At 40.3% G+C, this 20,089-nt stretch overlaps 1 protein-coding gene across 15 annotated transcripts in view; it reads left to right on the forward strand.

Annotated features, from left to right (window-relative positions):
• Positions 1 to 20,089, forward strand: part of CELF2 (CUGBP Elav-like family member 2) — a 707,230-nt gene that overhangs the window by 356,120 nt on the left and 331,021 nt on the right. For 4 of the 15 annotated variants that reach the window (XM_066278837.1, XM_066278838.1, XM_066278839.1 and 1 more), the window contains exon 1: positions 10,038 to 10,141. The exons of 1 other annotated variant lie outside the window; for it this stretch is intronic. In XM_066278837.1, the coding sequence (XP_066134934.1) occupies positions 10,092 to 10,141 (50 nt within the window). In that variant the 5' untranslated portion in view covers positions 10,038 to 10,091. Of the gene's footprint in view, positions 1 to 2,083; positions 2,193 to 10,037; positions 10,142 to 14,447; positions 14,756 to 20,089 lie in introns of those variants that run through there. 10 more of the 15 variants (XM_066278845.1, XM_066278846.1, XM_066278842.1 and 7 more) reach the window with 7 other exon arrangements.

The following is a 20,089-nucleotide window of genomic DNA, read 5'->3' on the forward strand; positions in this document are numbered from 1 at the left end:
GGAAGTGGAGAGAAAATAAAATATTTAATGATTTGATGCAATTCTTGTTCTTCCTACTATGGACACAGAATTCATCTTACTATAGGAATAGCCCCCTATACTGCAGCACTGGCTTCCAATGCTAAGAATCTATTTATGGATAAGCAAAAACATTATTGTTATATGTTAGGACTTGCCTCAATAATCAGGCCACACTAGAAATTAGATGGAAGGGTGGAGAAAAGGGATTTCTGTCTAAGCAGTATATTTTACCTTTCTCTAGCAAGACAAAACCATGGCCAATGGCAGTTCGCTCATTCTGCTTTTTGTTAATATCAGCAGTGACAGAATATACCTAATTTCATTAAAAGCTCTTCAGTTATTTTTAAATATATTAGCATTTGTCGCCCCTTTTTAACTGCAGGGGCTACAGAGAGGGGAAGTGACTTGTCTCAGCACCCATCATAAATCCCTAGGGGAATGGCTCAAACTCTTTATATCCAAGTCCTCTCTGGTTCTAAGTTTATTTACATGATGTTTTTCAGTTTCTAAAACATCTTAGATTTTATATACTAGCTTTTCCTGGCAAGGCCGTTCATTTTTATATCTACACTCTATAACTTTCATATGCTATCATGAAGGAAGGAACTGTAAACATACAGTTGTAGGGACAGGGATCTCATTTCATTATTTGACCTTTGCCAAGCTGTTAATCATGTTATCTCACTGCCTTCCAGAAATAGCCATGGTAACTACTATCAGTCACCTTGGTGTATTGTCCTCGATCCAGTTGATAATCTAAGCAAGATCACTGTGCAATGGAGAGCATCACCCTCCAGAGTTCTTCATTTCTCTGGTGTGGGTCAAGACTAAGTTCAGAGATCAGAGATCTAGCAAGATATTGATGTGTATTCCAGGTCTTCAGATTGGAAGAAAGTGGAGCACACCATTATTTTCCCCGCCCCACTATTATTCCTACAAAGCTTTAACTCCAGGGTATTACTGGGGAGCATGGTTGTGTTGGTGGAGGACAGGTGAAGTGCTTAGAGTTTGGGAGTGAGGAAACCAGTATTCAGTGATTGAGATCTGTTTCGGGCCGTGTTCTGCATTGTTCAATCCAAGCTGAGAACATTCTTGGCTTCCTGTTGGTGCACTCCTCTTGGAGTGGTGCCTTAGTCTGACTTTCGGACAACTGCCTATTCTGTCTGTAGCATCTCATCTTTTCTGTGTGTGTTTAACTTGCTGTTTTACTTGGCTAATCTGCACAGAATTCTTCTAATTCCAATAAACAGAAGTACAATGTGTATTTGCCTGGCCAACTATATGCTAACCCAGTGAGTATAATGAAGAAGGGAAATAGGTTTTTCTTATTTTGGAAAAGAGCACCTAGTTGGTGCTTTGAGAAAAATGTTTCCAGCATCAGTTAGGACTTCAATATGACCAAACAATCTTTGCATCGCTTACCTCCTTGGCATGCCCTCCTTCAGGCTGATTATGGCTCCAATCAGCAGGAACTCTTGTGCCCACTGAGTTAAAATATTAGCAAACTCCCCAATCTCTGTCATTTGCATCCATGACCCAGGGTGGGGCTAATGGTCTTGACCTTGTCAGACTTTCTAAGGACAGGAGCAGAGTAGCTGATGAGTCCAACTGTGAATTCAGTGTCCTAAAAAAAAGAAGCAAAAATTCTTTCCAGCAACTAACCTATGCAAAGCTTTTCTTAATCATCTGTGATGCCTGCTGATAGGTGATAGCAAAAAGGAAATGTGAAACTGGCTTTGCTATTAAATATATAAGAGAAAAGTAAAGGAGTCCCTATTTTTCTTTTCAATTTTTTAAGATGGCAATTAGGAGAACTAACACCAGCCAGGCTTCAATGAATGCAAACAAGACCCCTATAGGCAGCACAGTGTATTAATGTAAAAATATGCCTAGACAACATAACTTGTCAGAGAGGATTATTTCTACTTAATGAATCTGCAGAAACCCCTTTGCTCCACCATTCAGAATTTGCCTAGAGAAGAGAGTGGGGCAAGAGAGAGAGAGGGAGGGAGAAAGAGAGAGGGCGCACGCATTACTGAGCAGCTACTGTGCCATTGATGTTTGAGCGCACTTCTGAACCGGCTTTGTTGGGACTATCAGTGTCTCAGTGCAGAAAGCATGCGCTGTCCCAAATCCGCTGTTACTATGAGAAATGAGGAGCTGCTTTTAAGGTATGTAGTGGTGGCCTTTGTTTTAATGTGTGTTTTTCTCCTTTCCAGAGCTGGCTGAAGCAATAATCATGCTCTGAAGCAAGTAGTTTCCTTATCTCTGAAGAGAGAGAGAGAAAAAATAATCCAGAGAGAGAGAAAGATAGAGGGAAACAAAATCGAGACCAAGAGATTGAGAGAAAAAGAGAGCAACGAGAGAAAGGAAAAAGACTGCTGTGTGCGAGTTCTATTTGCATGAGTTGCCTTTTAAAGCATATCATGTTTTCGCTTGCTGAGATTTGTGAGTAGCCAGTGGCTCATTTTAAAGGCTCTGAATCTGGCTTTTGGTCTGTCTTTTCCTTTGCAATGTCTAAGCCTCTTTCATTATTATGCACTCTGCATGGAATAATCACCGAAAAAGGAGCTAAGGAGACCCCATATTAGACTTGTGTTCCAAATACTGCTCTAATCTGGATTTAGCCTACCTAGATTGTCCTTCTGTGTTACCAGGTTTGGATCACTTTATCCTGTTTGCCAAAATGTGTACCTGTCTAAAGACCTGTGTTCATGCATGGCGTCCTGGGTCCCTATGTATTGAAAACAAATATTTGTTTTCTGCATCTATGTTAGGGTTCTGTTGCATAGCAAGAACGAGCCACCACTGACCTTTTGGGAAGCAAAGAAAGAATTATAAGAGAATTGGCATCCTGCTTTGAAAAATGTAGTCTTTTGTTTATTTGCTAGCAGACATTGTAGCACTGAATACATCTTTGGGTCTGACAATGGGACCGGTTGAACAATGGAGCTGTCAAACTAGCTTAATGCATGTCTGGTCTTTCTTTTTTTTTTTTTCTTTTTTTCTTCTTTTCAACATCCTTTTTATCTGCTATAATCTTGTTTGTATAGACTATACAGAATGAAGAGCTTTTAGAACTGCTTGTTTGTAATTTTGTGCTTTTAAAAAATTTAATATCTGCTGTTCATAGAGCTTTTTGCATTTTGCAGCTATTTTGGTGGGATTAAGTTAGAGATTTATTGCTTACTTCCCTGCTAACTACAGAAAGATACGTATTGATTGAGACTGCTTGTAATACCATTATCATTCTGGCAAATACCTTGTTATCAGACATGACTGTACAGTATTTTATGCTAGGCATTTTAAAATTTGCCTATTTAGTGGATTTACAAAATGTAGCAATAAAGAGAAGTTAAGAGAAATATTTCTGTGTTTAAGTGAATTATAATTCTATGTTAAGTGAATTTAGTCTTTAGCTCCTCTTTTGGCATTCAGAGAGATAAACCATTTAGGAATTCAAGGACAAGTGAGAACTTTTTCCCTTATAATTTTTATCCCAAACTATTATTATATAGCTTTTTAAATTGTTAAGTTTAAAGGTCTCTATGGAACATATTGATTTCTGATATATGGTTACATGTTCATAAAATACATTTTCACGCAGGGAAAACATTTTTCATATCTTCAAAAATCTTTCTTTTTATAATATAATTATTGGTTTCTAAGGGTGAAAATGATGAGACTTCAAAAAGAGAAAAAGGAAAAATCTGTTCTGAACTTCTCATAATATTGAAACTATTATATTCTCATACTAGATATAAAAGAATGGACCCTATAATATTAAATGGTAATTGATTTGTTTACATGAAAATCATTTCATTAAGGTTGGCTTTTTTTTAAAGATAATTTTTACCTAACATTTTAGTGTTTTGCTTTAATTAGCTGCTTGTGCCAGATCAATATTTTGAAAAATCTTAGTAAATTTATGGAGAGGGATTAGGACCTACTTTTTAAAAACAGAAAGGGAATCACTTTGAGAGACCAAATTTTTAAATACTTAGTAAATATTACCTCAGATTATATTATGGTTTAAATTGGTGATCTTACTAGTAAATAAGGAACAAGATATATTCTATATGAAAACACAGTTATGAAATACTGAGTATTTTTTAGAGTTTGGACATACATTTTAATTTTTTAAAGTTAAGTTGAAATATTACAAAATAATCCAGAATTCAAATTAGTGTTATAGGCTAAAATTTATTCAATAAATTGCCTTCTCAAGTATAGATTTTTCTATGGACAATGTATTCAGAGCCTGGGTGGACCCAAAGCATATTTGCAGTATAATGTATTTTTTAAGTTATCCATTGTGAATAGAGTAGATTTTAAATGCATACTTATTATGTTCTCTTACTTCCAATGGGATCTGAATTGCTCACTCCATTGGGTATGCCAATAATTGCTTTTAGGATGAACTCATAGAAGGTAATTGTGAAGCTTTATAACTGAAGCTGGCCCACTGTTGCCAGCACACCTAGATCCTGCTTTCATGGGAAATTTTCATTCTAAAACAAAGATTGCAAAGCAATTTTTTGTGGTTTGGAAGAAAAGTACTCTCTTGTGCTCCCTAGCCTGTCAGCAGCACACTGAAATAAAGATATTACTTGGGAACCTCCATGTTGAATTTTTTTACTAAATTATAATTATTTACCTGAAATCTATTCACTTGGATTTCAACGTGGTCCTAGGCCCGAGAAGGGGGGGAATTCTGTCTCGCTTTGTTTGCTTCTCCTGTGGTTCGATCCACTTACCAGCTGGAATTCGGAGACCCCATTTCAAGCTTTCCACATACGTATTATTTTTTCCTTAAGCCTGATGGGGAAGTTATGAGATTGCCTGAAGTTGGCACACTTGTCCACATCTATTTTCACAACAGTAACAAGTTATGTAATCTGTATCCTGCCATCAATCTCTATGTGTGATGGTTCCCCTCGATAGTGACCTAAATAAATGTCAAAGTAAATTTTAATTCTAAGTCCAGACTTGCAGGAAAAGAACAGCAAAAGATTGAAACTGGGAAAATGACTTCTTTTGATACAGTAACGATTGCACCCTGAGTTCCTACACATACAAGCCTCTGGAATACTGGCGTAGATGTGATCAGCAGACCACAGGCAGAGATTTGTTGTCAATATATTAGTATTCCTTTTTTTGTTAAAATAAAACCTCCTAGTTTTCTCTTTCTTTCTTTCTTTCTTTTTTTTTTTTAAATAAGTGTGTACAATTGCAAAATATCCCTCTGGGGCTGAAAAACAAAGAAGATTATTTGATCAATATTTATATCTGGAACTTTACAACAAGTACAAATTGTGCTTGAATATGTAGAAAGTCATTCCAAGAGTGAATCAATACTAATTATTGTAATCAGGGGGGTTAATTAGGTGAAAATGTGGCTGATGGAAAGTTCATTGCTCACTGCCCTGGAAACACCAGGGTTGATGAAAAGAAAGGTAAAACGCAAAAGGAAGAGTGCTGTGTGGGAATGATTGCTCCGATTCAAAGGGTCAGAGTTTGTAGATGAAGAACGTGGTTTGATTTGCTGTAATCGTGACAGTGAGACAATTAGAAATCTTCAACTGAGGTTCTGGTATAGACATTTCTGTAAAAGTCATTAAAACTGCAGTTTGTTTAGTGGCATCTCGTTCAGCTCCTTGACATCTTTCGGCGTCTCTTCAAACAGGCACAAGCACAGTCTGTTCAGTGGCAATAATGCCTTCAATCATCCTTATTAGCCTCCGTGAGTTTCTTTTTATGTTTTGGTAATTCCTGGGGGATTTCCCCTTTCATAAAACAATTGATTGCTTCTCTAATGTTTATTGGCTTTGGGAGTGTTTCTGAACTCACAGTGACTTTTATTCTATTGGAAAGATGAGGCAGCAGTGGTTTGGAGGGGATTGAAATCTTTGGCATTTTCCTTAACTGACACTGGGGAGGGGAGACGGTGTCAGAGGAAGGAAAGCATATGTGAGGTTTTAATGTTGTAGCCCATTAAGACTCGAAATGAAGTGTCCTGGAGTTCTAGCTCCTTTCTGATCACATGGTATCAGTCTACAGAGATCAGACTGAGATGGAAGACAGACACCTGCCTGTGTGTGTGTGTGTGTGCGTGTGTGTGTGTGAGTGTGTGTGTGTGTGTGTGTGTGTGTGTGTGTGTGTGAGAGAGAGAGAGAGAGAGAGAGAGAGAGAATATGTGAACCTCCACTCAACTCAGAAATGTGCTGGTTAACCCTGATTTGGAATGAGGTATGCTTTGTTCCCAAACATGGTCTTCTGTTTCACATGATATCTTTAAGGATTATCATGTACAAATATGTTTGTCTTTTCCATTGCATTCTTCTCACTGTGTGACTAAGCCCAAGCTCATTTTCTTGTATGTCAAGACTGTCAGAGTTAATGAGAAATGGCATCTGTGCAGAGAGGATGACACGGGCCCAGAGTGACATGTATTACTGGGACAGCTCGAGCTGCCACCTCAGCCCATTCCAAGTTGACCTGCCCATGATTGGCTGCTTGGGGTTGTGATGAATCACTGGAGTTTACGAAGCAGGACTTGTCAGTATGCCCTCAGAGAAAACAAAACACTAAAATTTTCCTATAAAATCATTCAGTTAAACCAGCTTTGTTGCTTTGGCCAAGAAGAGCCTGAGATTTGGGGTTATAAGTCTGACACACCTACACTATCTGGGGCTTTTTACATGCCTGTTTTGAGAACGGTGGCAGCTGCAGCTGGAAAAACCTGCTGAAACCTCTGCATGGCACTGCTGGCTTCTAGCTGGCATATGAGTGACCAGAAAGGCACGGTTGTGCCTGTTGCAAACGTAGGTCCTCGGATGCTTCACCCGTCCCGTGGGGCTGCCCATCTCAGTAACTCAAGGGCTGAATGCTGTGGGCCCACAATGTGATAGTCTTTGTCATGGTATGCTTTTCTTTAAAATCTTGGTTTGGCGCCCCAGCTCTCTTTGGGGTTCTGTGCGATGGCTGACTGCTCATTCAGAGGTGGTTGAGAAAGCTCCTCTGTAAAGGAAAGAGCACCAAGTTGGGAATGGGGAGCATGAGTTCCCCATAGCAGCAGTTAGGGTCAGTTTTTTCTACTCTTTGGAAACTGACTTGATAAAAAAGGGACAAGGACCTAATTCCAAGCCCCTGGCTGTTCAGAACCTGCTCTCCATGAAGCAGAATCTTCGCCTTCCTTCTGGCTTAGGCTGCCGACCTTAGATGTAGAAGTGTCTGTGGAAACTCTAATGCTATAGAACAATGAGATTAACACCGGCTTTCTCTTCTCCTTCCCACCTGCCAGTTCCAGGTTTAAACAAAGATGGGGGGAGGGGGAGTGTTATGATTGGAGATAAGGAATACTATCAAAATTCATTAACAGTCGACTCTATGCCTGGCACCACACTAGGTGGTGTCTTTTATCTAATTTAATTTCCACAGATATCTGAGAGTTAGTGGTAGTTCTATTATTCCCATTTTAAAGATAGGAAAAAAAATGAGGCCGAGAGGTAACGTAACAGTCCTAGAGACACACCACTCACAGTGGAAGGGGGTCTAACTCAGGACTCAGCCTCCTTCCCTGGCAGACTTGAGAGTAAAACGATTGGACATTTGACACTTTAAAGTCAGATCTTCCTCTGGGGCTGCATTTCCATGGACTTAGATATGTACACACCTCCTGGTTTTGCCCCTGCATAAGCTGTGCAATAAGAAAAGGGCGGGAAAAAAGAAGAATCTCAGTAGCTTTTTGTTTCTGAGTTCTAACCTCAACTCCTTCTTTGCCGCTACTTGTGCATGAGGTCTTTGAATTAAAGCATCCTAAGTCCCACTTTTTTCAGGCTCTAATCTGTATAATGGGAACAGATGTTGGAAGGAATAATGGAGACTATTAAAGCTTTATGCAATTGCAACATGACTTTTTATCTGTATAAAGGGCCTAAATACATCACAGTACAATCACAGACAATCTAGCAACAAAGATGTATTGTGCTTTATATAGGACAGTCTTAGCCATCAAGGAGCTCACAACAGCCATGAAACAGAAAGAACAGTGGGTAAGAAGGTATCAAGTGGTGTAAGGCAGAGGAGGAGTTCTTCAACTGGGCCTTGAGGGATGGATGAGTGAGAAGAGGGAAAATGTTCTTACAACACCCTGGGTTTATCTTGCTATTAAAATAAAATGCAAAACTAAATCCTCAGCCTCATCACCTTTCTATTTCAAATCCTCAAGGTCATTGACATCTCTCCTTCTCTCTAACCTTGCCATATTCCTATGAAATAGGGAAAATGTAGCTATTAGCCTCCAGAAAGTATGAAGAGAATAAGCATGGGAAACAATCAGCAAAAGGTTTACACTTGGCATCAGAGATAAGACAAGAGAGGACACATTCCACTTAGCTTGGGCCACCCCATTTTTCCATGAAGGTTTTGGGTAGTGTTTCTAAGAGAAAGGTATTCTTTTCCCCCTAATGGACTTCATGGGAATTAGCATCAAAAGCAAATTTAAATAAAAAGTCATGTGGGATTTATAAAAACCTCTATCATAAGCTAAAAATGGCTAGAGATTTAAACCATATTATAGGGAAAAAATGAATTTCCTGTGCTCAAAACCTTAATGTATTTTCAACCTCTATGTCACTTTGATAGCTTAGTTATATAATTGCTGTAGGAATAATTAAGCTAACACATTGTACTCCTTATCTGAGGATCAGGCTAGGTTTTAATTTTTCAGCCATTCATCTCTGCAAGGAAATGATGGCCACACATATGACAAAGGTCTAGCAATGAATCAAAAAATTAAATGACATGTTCTCATTGACCACCAACTATTTGGCAGCATCAAATGCAGAATCCAGCAGGTGTGGTTCTTAAATCTTGTAATTTTTTTCACTCAGTTTGAAAGTAGCATTTGCCTTAAAGAGTCTGGTTTGCACACATCATATCAGATGACTTCTGATCCTTGTAACCAAAAAGCTCTTTGATGGGGCTTGGTCATCTTTGGAGGTAAAGTAGATTTATGTATTTTGTTTTATTGAACCCTAGGCTTTTGCTCTCTTAATCCTCACTCTGATTTATTTGTTTAGAAACAGAGAAATTCAGCAAATGGGGCTGTCACACCTGCAGAAACTTCCTCTCCAGTTGAGATTTTGATTCTTGCCAAGGTCTGCCTCGGGCACCCCCCTCCCCCGCTAAAACTTCCACTTCTTTTTCTTTCACCCCCACCTGTCGCTGCGTTCTCTCTGGCCCTAGAATTATGCCTGCTACTGTATCCACCCAGCTGTTGTCACGCAGCTGTTGTCGTTGGTCAAACAGTCCTTTCTCCTTTTTTAATTTAACAACACGTGACAGTAAGACGAGAACTTTGGGTCAGTTAGGGAAACATTTGGTGGGGGTGGGAGTGTTGAAGGGCAGATTGCCAGGGAACTAAAAACCTCATTTGGGTAGGTATAAATTCTGTTCCTGCCGCCAGGCTGGCACCAGATAAGGGCAGCTGGTATAGTTTAACAAATCTCAGCATCTTCAACAAGCCACTGAAGCATTCCTTAGGAGGTTTTCTCCTGAGTGCCTTTGTGTCCAAATCGCCACGCTGGATAGACAGGCCCTTTTCACCTCCCCATCCTCTCTCCATTCTTCTCCTTCCCAATTTCCACATTCTATTTACTCACGTCATTGGGGACACCGTCTTACCCCTTCCCCCGCCCCCGCCCTTTGGGAATGTCTGGAAGGAGGCCCAACTCCAGAGCAGCTGTTCCTTGGTCAGACATCAGCCTTGGTCAAGGCAGAGGCAACCTTGATTTCTCTGGCAGATAAGCAACCAACAACTCACTTCACTTGTGTAGTCACCGACCTCTTCAGACAGGCAGCTGGAGAGGGAAGCTTCTGGCATTGTTTGGCTTCCATCTGAGAGAGAAAAGGGGGAGAAGGAGAAAGAAAAAGTTGAGGGTGTGGGGAGCAGAGAAGGCAGCAGCGGTCTAATGGAGAAAGAAGGGAAAAGGAAAGGCAAGTTAGAGGAGAAGGTGGTGAGCTGGCTGGGCTCTGGGGTTGACAGAGCCACAGTGTTAACCTTTGGAATGGAGGCTTCTGCAGACTCTAGAGGGGCACCCCATTTCCGAGCACGAAGGTATGTATGCGAAGGACGATCTCCAGTCTGAGGGCCTCTTCAGAAGGGAGATAAATGCACTATTATGTATTTTGCTTAAACAGAGTCAGAAAATTACAAGATTGCAAAAGCCAGTAGCAGCTGTTCTCAAGGGAGAATGACTACTTAAAATTCCCGTAAAAATGTAAAATATGAGTTTAATAACGATTTCATCTTTATTGGCATTTAATTTCACTTAAGTCATTTTTAAGATGCTGATAAAATCTCCATTCCAGAAGCTTTCAGAAGTGGATGAGTAGAGGGAATAATAAGGTGATCATTTCAAACTTATGATTGGTGATCTAAGTATTTATTTTTTAGGTGATACTTTTATGGAGCTAAGAAATACATATTTATAATGTAACAGGTAAGGATCTTTTTTTTTTTTTTCCTAATGAAACTGGGTAAGCCAAGAACAAACACATGGCCACTCTCTAGCTACTTAAAATTCATGTGGATTTCAAATTTATTGGCTGGAAACAATGGGAAATCCCCTTATAGGGCCTGTATTCCTTGCTCCAAATGGCTCTGAACACACAGGGCTTTTTTTTTTTAAACCATACAGCCCTGTTACTAAAATCTGAATTTAAAAATGTGATGGGGAAAGATGTTTTGGGCTCTAGTTTGTAATGATAAGCCAGAAGTGAGAGGGAAACACCATTTTGTGAAGGCAGCCTTTTGAGTAGACAGAAGAGTGCTGTGTCTATAGTTGTAGAGTTGATAGTCTGCTTTCAAAGAGATTGTGATGCATTAAGTTATGTATAGGAATACTTTTTTTTAAATGGATATTTGTCATAAAATACAGAGGGTTGTCTGCAAGAGAAGAAAATTGTTTGGTTCTAAACATCAATTGCTATGTATCCAGTACCAGTCTATAAGTTATAGTATAGACTTTGTGCAGAGATGTTGAAAGATCTTTAGTTGAGAGATTATATTCTGGTTCACTGATTAACTGGGGTGACAGGAATAGGATTGTTTGAATTCAAGCAGTGCGTACTCTATGTACAAATGCATTTATTAGCGCTCTGTTTTGGTTGAGGTTTTTTTGTTTGTTTGTTTGTTTTTAATGCCAGAGATAATTCAGTGCTCAAACAATGACCATTGGACCAAACTCCATTTGAGATGAGGCATGAGAGGGAAAGGGGTTTGCTGGAATAGCACAGTGCTCCCGATTGCCTGCCTTGGAAGGCCACAAGTAAAAATGAGGTCACTCAGAAACTTTCCCTTGAAGTGCTTCCAATTCTGGAATTGCCTTTTGTTTGGGAAATGAATAGCAAGTTGAATTTTTTTTTTAAGGAGACAATTAGGGAAGGTAGGGGAATGGGCCTAGGGAAGAGCTCAAGGCTTTTCTACAATGAATCTAAAACCTTGAGGAAATGTCATGGTTTCCAAAAGCCTGGTCATTAGCGGTGTCACCAACCAGGTGGTTTCCACAAGAGGAGCCCACTGATGGCCCCATCCTCTTTCACTGCTGTTGGTAACCTGGTCCTTCGCTATAAAATAGCTTCACTGAACCCAAGTGTTCAACAGTAGCCCAGTGGAGCTGTCTGCCAAATAACTCCAACTGCCAAAACATGATACCTGATGGCTCATTACTGCATGAAAATTAAAAATGAGCCCCACTGAGTCGGTTTCAGATTTTTTTTTTTTTTTTTTTTTGCCTTCTGTTGAAGTGGTGAAATGAGTAATTTAAGCTTTTCATTAGATGGTATTTGGTTGGGTTTTGTTTTTGTTTTTAAGGTCAAGAACTTCTGAAATTTGCGTACATGTACTATCATGGAGACAAAACCCGATGGGGTGTGTGTGTGTGTGTGTCTCCAGTACTTACATCAAGTGCCTATATAATCGCTACATTACTTATGGATTTGGCTGCCAAACTAATTAAATTCAACTGTGCCCCATAAGCTTTCCTTGGTTCACATCATCACTGTATCCCACGTAAGAGTGATCTTTTTTATCTTTAACCTCAGTTTTGCTTTTTACTTTAAATGGTAAAGCAAATGTGCTTTGAAAACTCTGGTACACTCTAATTGTCAAATAAGACAATAACCTATGCACTTGTAATTCTTTCTCTATGACCTACTTACACACTACTTCACCCTCCTTATAGTATGATTAAAAGCTGCTTTGAATCCGCGATTGCCTCCAGGGATTGGAGGCGAGAATTTAACAAACTGCTGAGAAGGCTTAAGTCAGGAAGAGGGCTTCCCTACAGCTTCTCCCAACTAATTCACATGCAATTAAAGGAAAAATAAATATTTCAGAAGTGTACATGTTAATGAAGCTTTTCTATCTTATAGAATGTAGACATAGTTGGAGCTTTATGCCATAGCTAATTTGAAAATATTTTTTCTTTTGATTAATGCAGTTGTGCTCTGCTTCTGCTGTGGGGGCCCGTTCTGTTCATTTGTTTTAAAATAAATTTGTTATACAGTCAGCTTATTATATACATTTGGGATTTATGTAAATAATGTGTGGAAAACCAAGAACTGTAAAGGTTTATCTCATTTATCCAGCTAATTATTAAAATTATTGAAAGATGAAAAATTTCTTATGATTTCAAAGGTAGCTGAGGTAGGGAATAAATGTAACCTAGTATTATTAGGAAAAGTTTGGGCATTTTGAATATAAGAATTCATTTTATTGTACCTGTTTTTCAATTCCTTATGAACCTAGACCTGGTTTCTCAGAAAGGCAATGTTATCAAATGAAGGTTAGTCCTATCTATCCCTACCTCTGTCTTGAAACTAGAATTATCTTGATCAAAAGCCAGATATATTGTTCAGCTGAAGAAAGAAATTAAGTGAATTATGTAGGGTTGATTTTGAGTACTCCAGGCCTGTTACTCCATATTTCTCAATGTATCAAGCTTGGATTTAAAATTGATATGTGAATTTAAAGTATCTGTTTTCTTTCATAACCTCTAAAGATGGCCAGTTCTCATTATCACACAAGAAATTGGTGAGAAAAAAATATTCCTCTATATTGTGGTGTCTGATACAGTTAACTATACATGACTGAGTTGTTTAACCCTTGTCTACCGTGCTTACCAAGAGGCAAAGTATTAATGGCTGCTCTGAAATTTATGATGTTGCTTTAGAATGTGAAATACAGTAGTCCATGAAGTAGTTTTACATACTGGGGACACTGAAAAGCTCAGTTTCATCCAAATAACCAAATGATAAAATAATGAGAATGCTAAATTAGAATGCCACCATATAAATTACTTGTCTGTCAAGAATTTGAGCAAATCACCTGGGAAAATCAAACTCACCTGCTTGTTTATTTGTAAGAGCTTTGTCATTTTTCTCAATTCCTACCAGTAAATCAGTCACAGATCTTAAATGGATATTTATGCTTCATGGACATTATAAACCAATACTCTTTCATGAAGTCACTGTTGGTTTTTAATCATTGTATTATATATGAGGAAATGACAAATTTATCTTTTTTAATTTAAAATTTTATTTTTAATTTATTGTGTTGACACGGTTCAAGTGTCTCAATATAACTCCTACATCGTGATTTATCTTTTTAAAAGAAAACATGATTTCTTACTGTTTCTTATTTTCAGTCCCTTATACTTCTTAGTGTTTTCAAGATGATACAAAATGATACATAACTGTGCAGATATAGATTCATCTTTCTCCTTAACCCTGAGATAAGTTCCTAAATGTCACTTGGGCCATTTATGAGATATTTACACTGGCTAAACTACGAATCCTATTTCAGTTACTGTATTATGGTTAGTTCATACACTGGCAAGCAAACCACACCAGAACATTTAAACAAATACTTGGGATGATTCTGTGGCTTTGGAAATTTGGTTTTGACGGGAAGTGAACTAGACACACAGTGGCAAGAAACCTGGCCATGGAAATGGGGCATTGAGTGGAACAGGGCAGACTGAGTGGTGAGCATTCCGAGGATCCTAGGAAATTTCGGCTATTAAAAAAAAAAAAAAAAATCCTCATTGATTTGATGGGGAAAGGGGGAGAGAGAGAGAGAGAGAGAGAGTGAAGCATCAACTCGTTCACTTAGTTGTGCACTCATTGCTTCTTATCTGTGTCTGACCGGGATCACCCCCCGGGATCCTCCACCCCACCCCACCCCACCCCACCCCACCCCCAGCGCGCTGGAAGGACAGTCTATCTACAGAGCTGTGGGACCAGGACAGAAGTCGCCTTTTTTAAAAAGCTGGTGAGCTCAGCAGCTCAGCTGCCCAGCCGCCGGCCTGGGGCAGGTCCCTCCGCCCCCAGGCCCGCAGGGGTTAAGCAGCGGCGCGCGGGCACGCAGCTCCGCCTCCGCTCCCGCACCTGGCGCTCGGCAGACCGCAGCCTCGGCGCTGGATTTCGGAAGATTGGCGGAGCGCGGGAGGGGAGAGAATGTGACAAGTGCGGACACCGGTGGCCGCCGCGGGAAGCCGTGCGCACCTGTCCCTGCCCATCTCGCCGCCCGCGGCCGCTCGGACGCGCGCACTGCCGTCCCCGCCCGCCTTCCGAGCGCCGCGTGCGCAGCGAACATGACTTCTGCCTTCAAGCTGGATTTCCTCCCGGACAGGATGGTCGAGGGCCGCCTGCTAGTTTCCGACCGAATGTGAGTGGGGCCCGGGGAGGGACGTGCAGCCGCGCGGGAGCTCTCCACGCGCCCCCAGCCGGGCGGCTGCTGCTAAGTCGCCTCCCGGGAGCCCCGAGGAGGGCGAGGCGAGCTCGGTGGCTCCTCCGTCCCGGGAACGCGGGTGGCGGCTCCGGATCAGCGGCTTCCCCTGGGCTTTCGAGCTGGCGCTGGGAGCGGGTGGAGGGAGGGTGTCCTGACCTGCCGGGTGACGGGGAGACTGGCGAACGGGGCGCGGGGACAGGAGTCCAGAATCGGGTCGAGGACTGGCGAGTCAGGCCAGCGGGATGTGAGCGGGGACCGAGCGACGACCGGGTAGCGGGGCGCGGTGTCTGGAGGTCTGGGTTTGGGGACCGCCAGCGGGGCGCGGCGTCCCGGAGTAGAGTGCGCGCGTGCTCGCTCTTGTCATTGAAATGCAGGGCTCTTGTTGAGCTGGTGGCCCATTTAAAGATCCCTTTTTACCAAATAACACGCTCATCTATCTGACTTTCCGTTTGCAAAGATTTCTTTCCTGTGGTGGGAGAGTGGAAGGAGAGAAGAGGAAAGAAAGGGGGGATAAAGTGTTTGTGTGTGTTTGGGGTGGGAGGAAGAGGTTAATTATAAATCATTACAGCAGCTAGGTGTGCTCTATGGCAGAAATTAGTGGTAATATTTATGTAATCATAGTGGTTTTGTCAGGTATGCAGCCTATAATTTATTAATGTGCTTCTGGTTATTTTACATGTCAGACTAGGGTAGAGAGTTTATTGGGAGAAGTAGAGAGCTGAAGTTCCTGAGGAAAGGAAAGGATGTCTCGTTTTTGTCTGGCTGGTTAGCCTGATAGTGTGTGAGCTGGTAAGAGAAACTTTCTATCACCTCAGTAGGATCTATCTGTGTGTCCGGCGTGTTGTGAAAGAAAACCTGGAGAGAGAAAAGGGATTGCCAGGAGTGGGTCTGAAAGGTCTGTGTCCATTTTAGTTAGACATGGAATATGTGAAATTGTCAATTAGCAGGCAAGAATTTTGATAGTTCATCTAGGCTACAGTTATTCTAAGAAAAAAGAACGGCTATTCTTGGTAAGAATCCACATAAAATGTTTACTATTTTGCACACTGTAAGGCTTAACATTCATATTCTTTCTGGCATATTACTGTACTCTTAGCAATTTTGATGCCATTCCGAGCTTTATGAACTATTTCCCAGGCAACTAACTTTCCCCTACAGTGCTAGAATCTTTTTCCTGTATGTCAAATGTTAAGAGTTGAGAGATTCTTAAGAAACTTCGCAGTGGCCAATTGTTTAAACCCTACGAATTTTCTTTTAACGCGGGAGGGGGATGATATAATCTGTTAAATGCAAACTGTCCTTTCAGTCAATATTAGGAATGTTAACTTGCCTGTACATGCTATCATGTTCATTATCTCAACTAAGACAATCAGATAAAATAAATTAAAATATTGAATTTCCTTTTGGCAGTTTTCTCAGAGAAATTAATCTTGGTTATAACGTTTTCATGTTATTTGTTTTAAAAGGTCTCTGTCCTGTTCTCCTCAGATACATATATAACACATATATATGTATAGAGAGATATGTCTGTATAGATATATTATATGTTTGCACATTAGCTATTGAAAGTTTTGTGTATTTTCTCCTCTGTAGTCTAGAGGAATGTCAGGGTTGAACTGAAGAACTGGCCTGGTCATTATTTTGAATTTATGGTCACCTGCTGTGTAAGCTACCATAATATATCTAGCTAGTGTATGCTCTGTGAATTTAAAGTGTCAGTGGCCCCTGAAAAGGTGCTGTGTCTTGTCAGTTAAATTATTTCAGTTTAATTAGTCCTTTTCATCAAGTGAATGAATGTGGCTTGTGCAAACTATTTGCTCTGAATAAAGCCTTTGTATTTTAGCCACAGAATATCCATACAAACCCTAAGTAACTTCTAGCCCACTTCCTTTCCAGATGTTAGTTATTTCCAAATGATGTCGTTTGGAATCCAACTTAAATTGTTTTCAGTGTTTGTTAACTATTGCTTAATTGACCTTTTTTAAAAAAGGAAAAGTAGAGGATTTGTAAACGATCATCTTATTATTTGTCTCCTTAGCCCTGAGAATACTTTAGCATGTTTTCCAAAAGAGTTTGCAATTAACTCACATTAGACGCTAACTTTGGGGAACAGAGAGATGTGTAAGATGGAGTATGACCAATTGAAAATACTTGAAACCCACCTACCAGCATATCTTATCTCCATATTCATACAGCTGAGAAGATAACTGTGGGTTTAATGTTTTCCAGACTGGTTGTCATGTATAGTGTACTTGCTCTTTGCATTAAATTTCAGTCGGCTAGATATTGGCCTGGTCCTAAAAGGAACTTAAATAAAGCATAAAGGCTTTTACGGTGTTGATTTTTTAAAGCAGTGGGATGTATTTTCAATGTCATTTCCCCACAAGAATATATTAGATAAGTTTGTAAGATGTGATGTGTTTGAGTCCTTGGGGCAGATGAACCAATAACTTTGGAGATGAATTATTTTGCTTTATGGCCCCAAAAGCCATCCAGTGTTTATAATGCCCAGGTTACTGAAGGCTCTATAGTGGTATAGAATGATTAGGACATAGGCTTCTAAATCTTGGGGGTTTAAATATTCATTAATAAAACCATAAGTGGAAATGGACCTTTTAAATCATCTTAGCTATTAAAGTTTTGTTGTCTTTGTGTTACTATAGAATATTATTTGCACCAAAGTATGGTGAAAATAAAGTGAACTGATTTTTTAACAAAACCTGTTTTAAACTGGGATACCTGGTTTTAGATTGGTGTTGGGGGTGTGTGTCCTTCTTTGTCTTACCTTTTTAATGCTCAGATATGCACTTAGGGCTTTATTTTTTTTTTAATTTTTAAACAAAAACAAATAATATCTTGGAAATGAGAAATTACAGGTGGAAAAAATCTATAAATGCAACTGTGAAAGTATTCATATTTGTGAAGTTAAAATAAGGAGAGGAAGTTACCAATAAATTAAAATAAAATTTTTTTTCACAATCAGTAAATAATCTTAGTGAAACTGAGAAAAGTTATCTTGAGTATAAATTCATCAACTTAGTGAATTCCCCTTCAGTTCATTAAGTCCTCCCAATTTGCTATAACTAGAAATACCAAGCAGTGTCTAATTGAACTGAAAGTTGGTTCTAGGGATGTCATTGTTAAAGTTGAAAGGGGTGTTAGAAACTGTCGCATAAGACCTTGTTTTATAGATTAATAAATTATTAGAGGGGCAGTGGGACCAGTCCAAGAAGGCAGCATAATTACTGCCTTCCTCTTTCTCCCCTAACATGACAAAAATAATGAGTCATAATTGGAATGCCTGCTGTCTCAGGACACTTTATTTATTTACAGCCCCTAACCTTCACACTAGATCTGCAGGGTGGTTACTATACCATTTTACAGGTGATGCTTAAAGAGGTTACATGCTTGCCTGTGCCATGGAGGCAGGTCACAGAAAGCTGTGCTTGGCTTGTGTGTGTGTGAGACACAAATGCATGTTCACATGTTCATAGGAGAGGAGAGAAATCTGTGAACTAAATATGACAGATTTTTCATCAGAAAAGCAAATTGGTGCCACATGGGAGGATTGAGCATTATAGGAAATACAAACAACCTTTTCAGACTTGCCTCTCTAATTTGATTAAAATTGAATCGATCACTCTCTGATTTCACTCAAATTTACATTGTTATTCCATATTTCAGTTAACTAGAGAAAATATATTTTAACTAAAAATATTTTTTGGCTTACAATGTACCAGCAAAATGAAAGCCAGATATTGTTTGTTTGTTTTTTAAAGACATTTAAAATGTTTTTTGGAAATGGCATTACAAATAATAAAGTACAGAGATAACAGATTTATCACCTGAATCTGTGATGGACATAAGAGATAATTAAAATGAGGAGACCCTCAAAGGGCTATGTATATGGTTCTTTAAGGATATTTTAAATATATATTTTCAGGTGGGATTTCTCAGTTAACACTGCATATTTTAGTATTAGCTGCTCCTTAAGACCCAAAACTCATCTCACCTTGATGTAGAACACTAATGTTATCTTTGATCTGGGTTAGAGGTATTATTTTACTTGTTAAATCTTACTGTTTAATTGTAATTTTTTTTTTTTTTTTTTTACAGAGGCAGAGATAGACAGGGACAGACAGACAGGAACAGAGAGAGATGAGAAGCATCAATCATCAGTTTCTCGTTGCGCGTTGCGACTTCTTAGTTGTTCATTGATTGCTTTCTCACATGTGCCTTGACCGTGGGCCTTCAGCAGACCGAGTAACCCCTTGCTGGAGCCAGCGACCTTGGGTCCAAGCTGGCGAGCTCTTTGCTCAAGCTAGATGAGCCCGCGCGCGACCTCGGAGTCTCGAACCTGGGTACTTCCGCATCCCAGTCCGATGCTCTATCCACTGCGCCACCGCCTGGTCAGGCTGTTTAATTGTAATTTGATGGATTGAGATTACTTTGGTATCTGTTGTGGAGATGCAGTGAATTGGGGGAACAGGAACCTTGCAAAATAAGATAACAAGGAAATAGCTTTTTCAGCTATGAACCTAGTTATTAAGATTTCATGGGATCATTTAGAATGCTTTTCTTAAAAAAAATTTTTTTTAGCCCTGGCCTGTTGGCTCAGCGGTAGAGCGTCGGCCTAGCATGCGGAGGACACGGGCTCGATTCCCGGCCAGGGCACACAGGAGAAGCGCCCATTTGCTTCTCCACCCCTCCGCCGCGCTTTCCTCTCTGTCTCTCTCTTCCCCTCCCGCAGCCAAGGCTCCATTGGAGCAAAGATGGCCCGGGCGCTGGGGATGGCTCTGTGGCCTCTGCCTCAGGCGCTAGAGTGGCTCTGGTCGCAACATGGCGACGCCCAGGATGGGCAGAGCATCGCCCCCTGGTGGGCAGAGCATCGCCCCTGGTGGGCGTGCCGGGTGGATCCCGGTCGGTCGCATGCGGGAGTCTGTCTGACTGTCTCTCCCTATTTCCAGCTTCAGAAAAATGAAAAAAAAAAAAATTTTTTTTTTAAATTTACTGATTTTAGTGAGAGAGGGAGGGAGATAGAGAGAGAGACAGGAGCATCCATCTGTTCCTTTATGTGTCCTGACCGGGGCTCAAACCGGCAACCTCTGTGCTGCAGGATGATGCACTAACCAGTGAGCGATCTGGCCAGGGCTAGCATGTTTTTCGCTTCAATATTTTCCCCACCTATTATTTCCCAGAAATAATACAAGTATATTTGGGCCCTGGCCAGTTGGCTCAGCGGTAGAGCGTCGGCCTGGCGTGCAGGAGTCC

This window comes from Saccopteryx bilineata, chromosome 5 (genome assembly GCF_036850765.1).
Source record: "Saccopteryx bilineata isolate mSacBil1 chromosome 5, mSacBil1_pri_phased_curated, whole genome shotgun sequence".
Classification (NCBI taxonomy): domain Eukaryota; kingdom Metazoa; phylum Chordata; class Mammalia; order Chiroptera; family Emballonuridae; genus Saccopteryx; species Saccopteryx bilineata.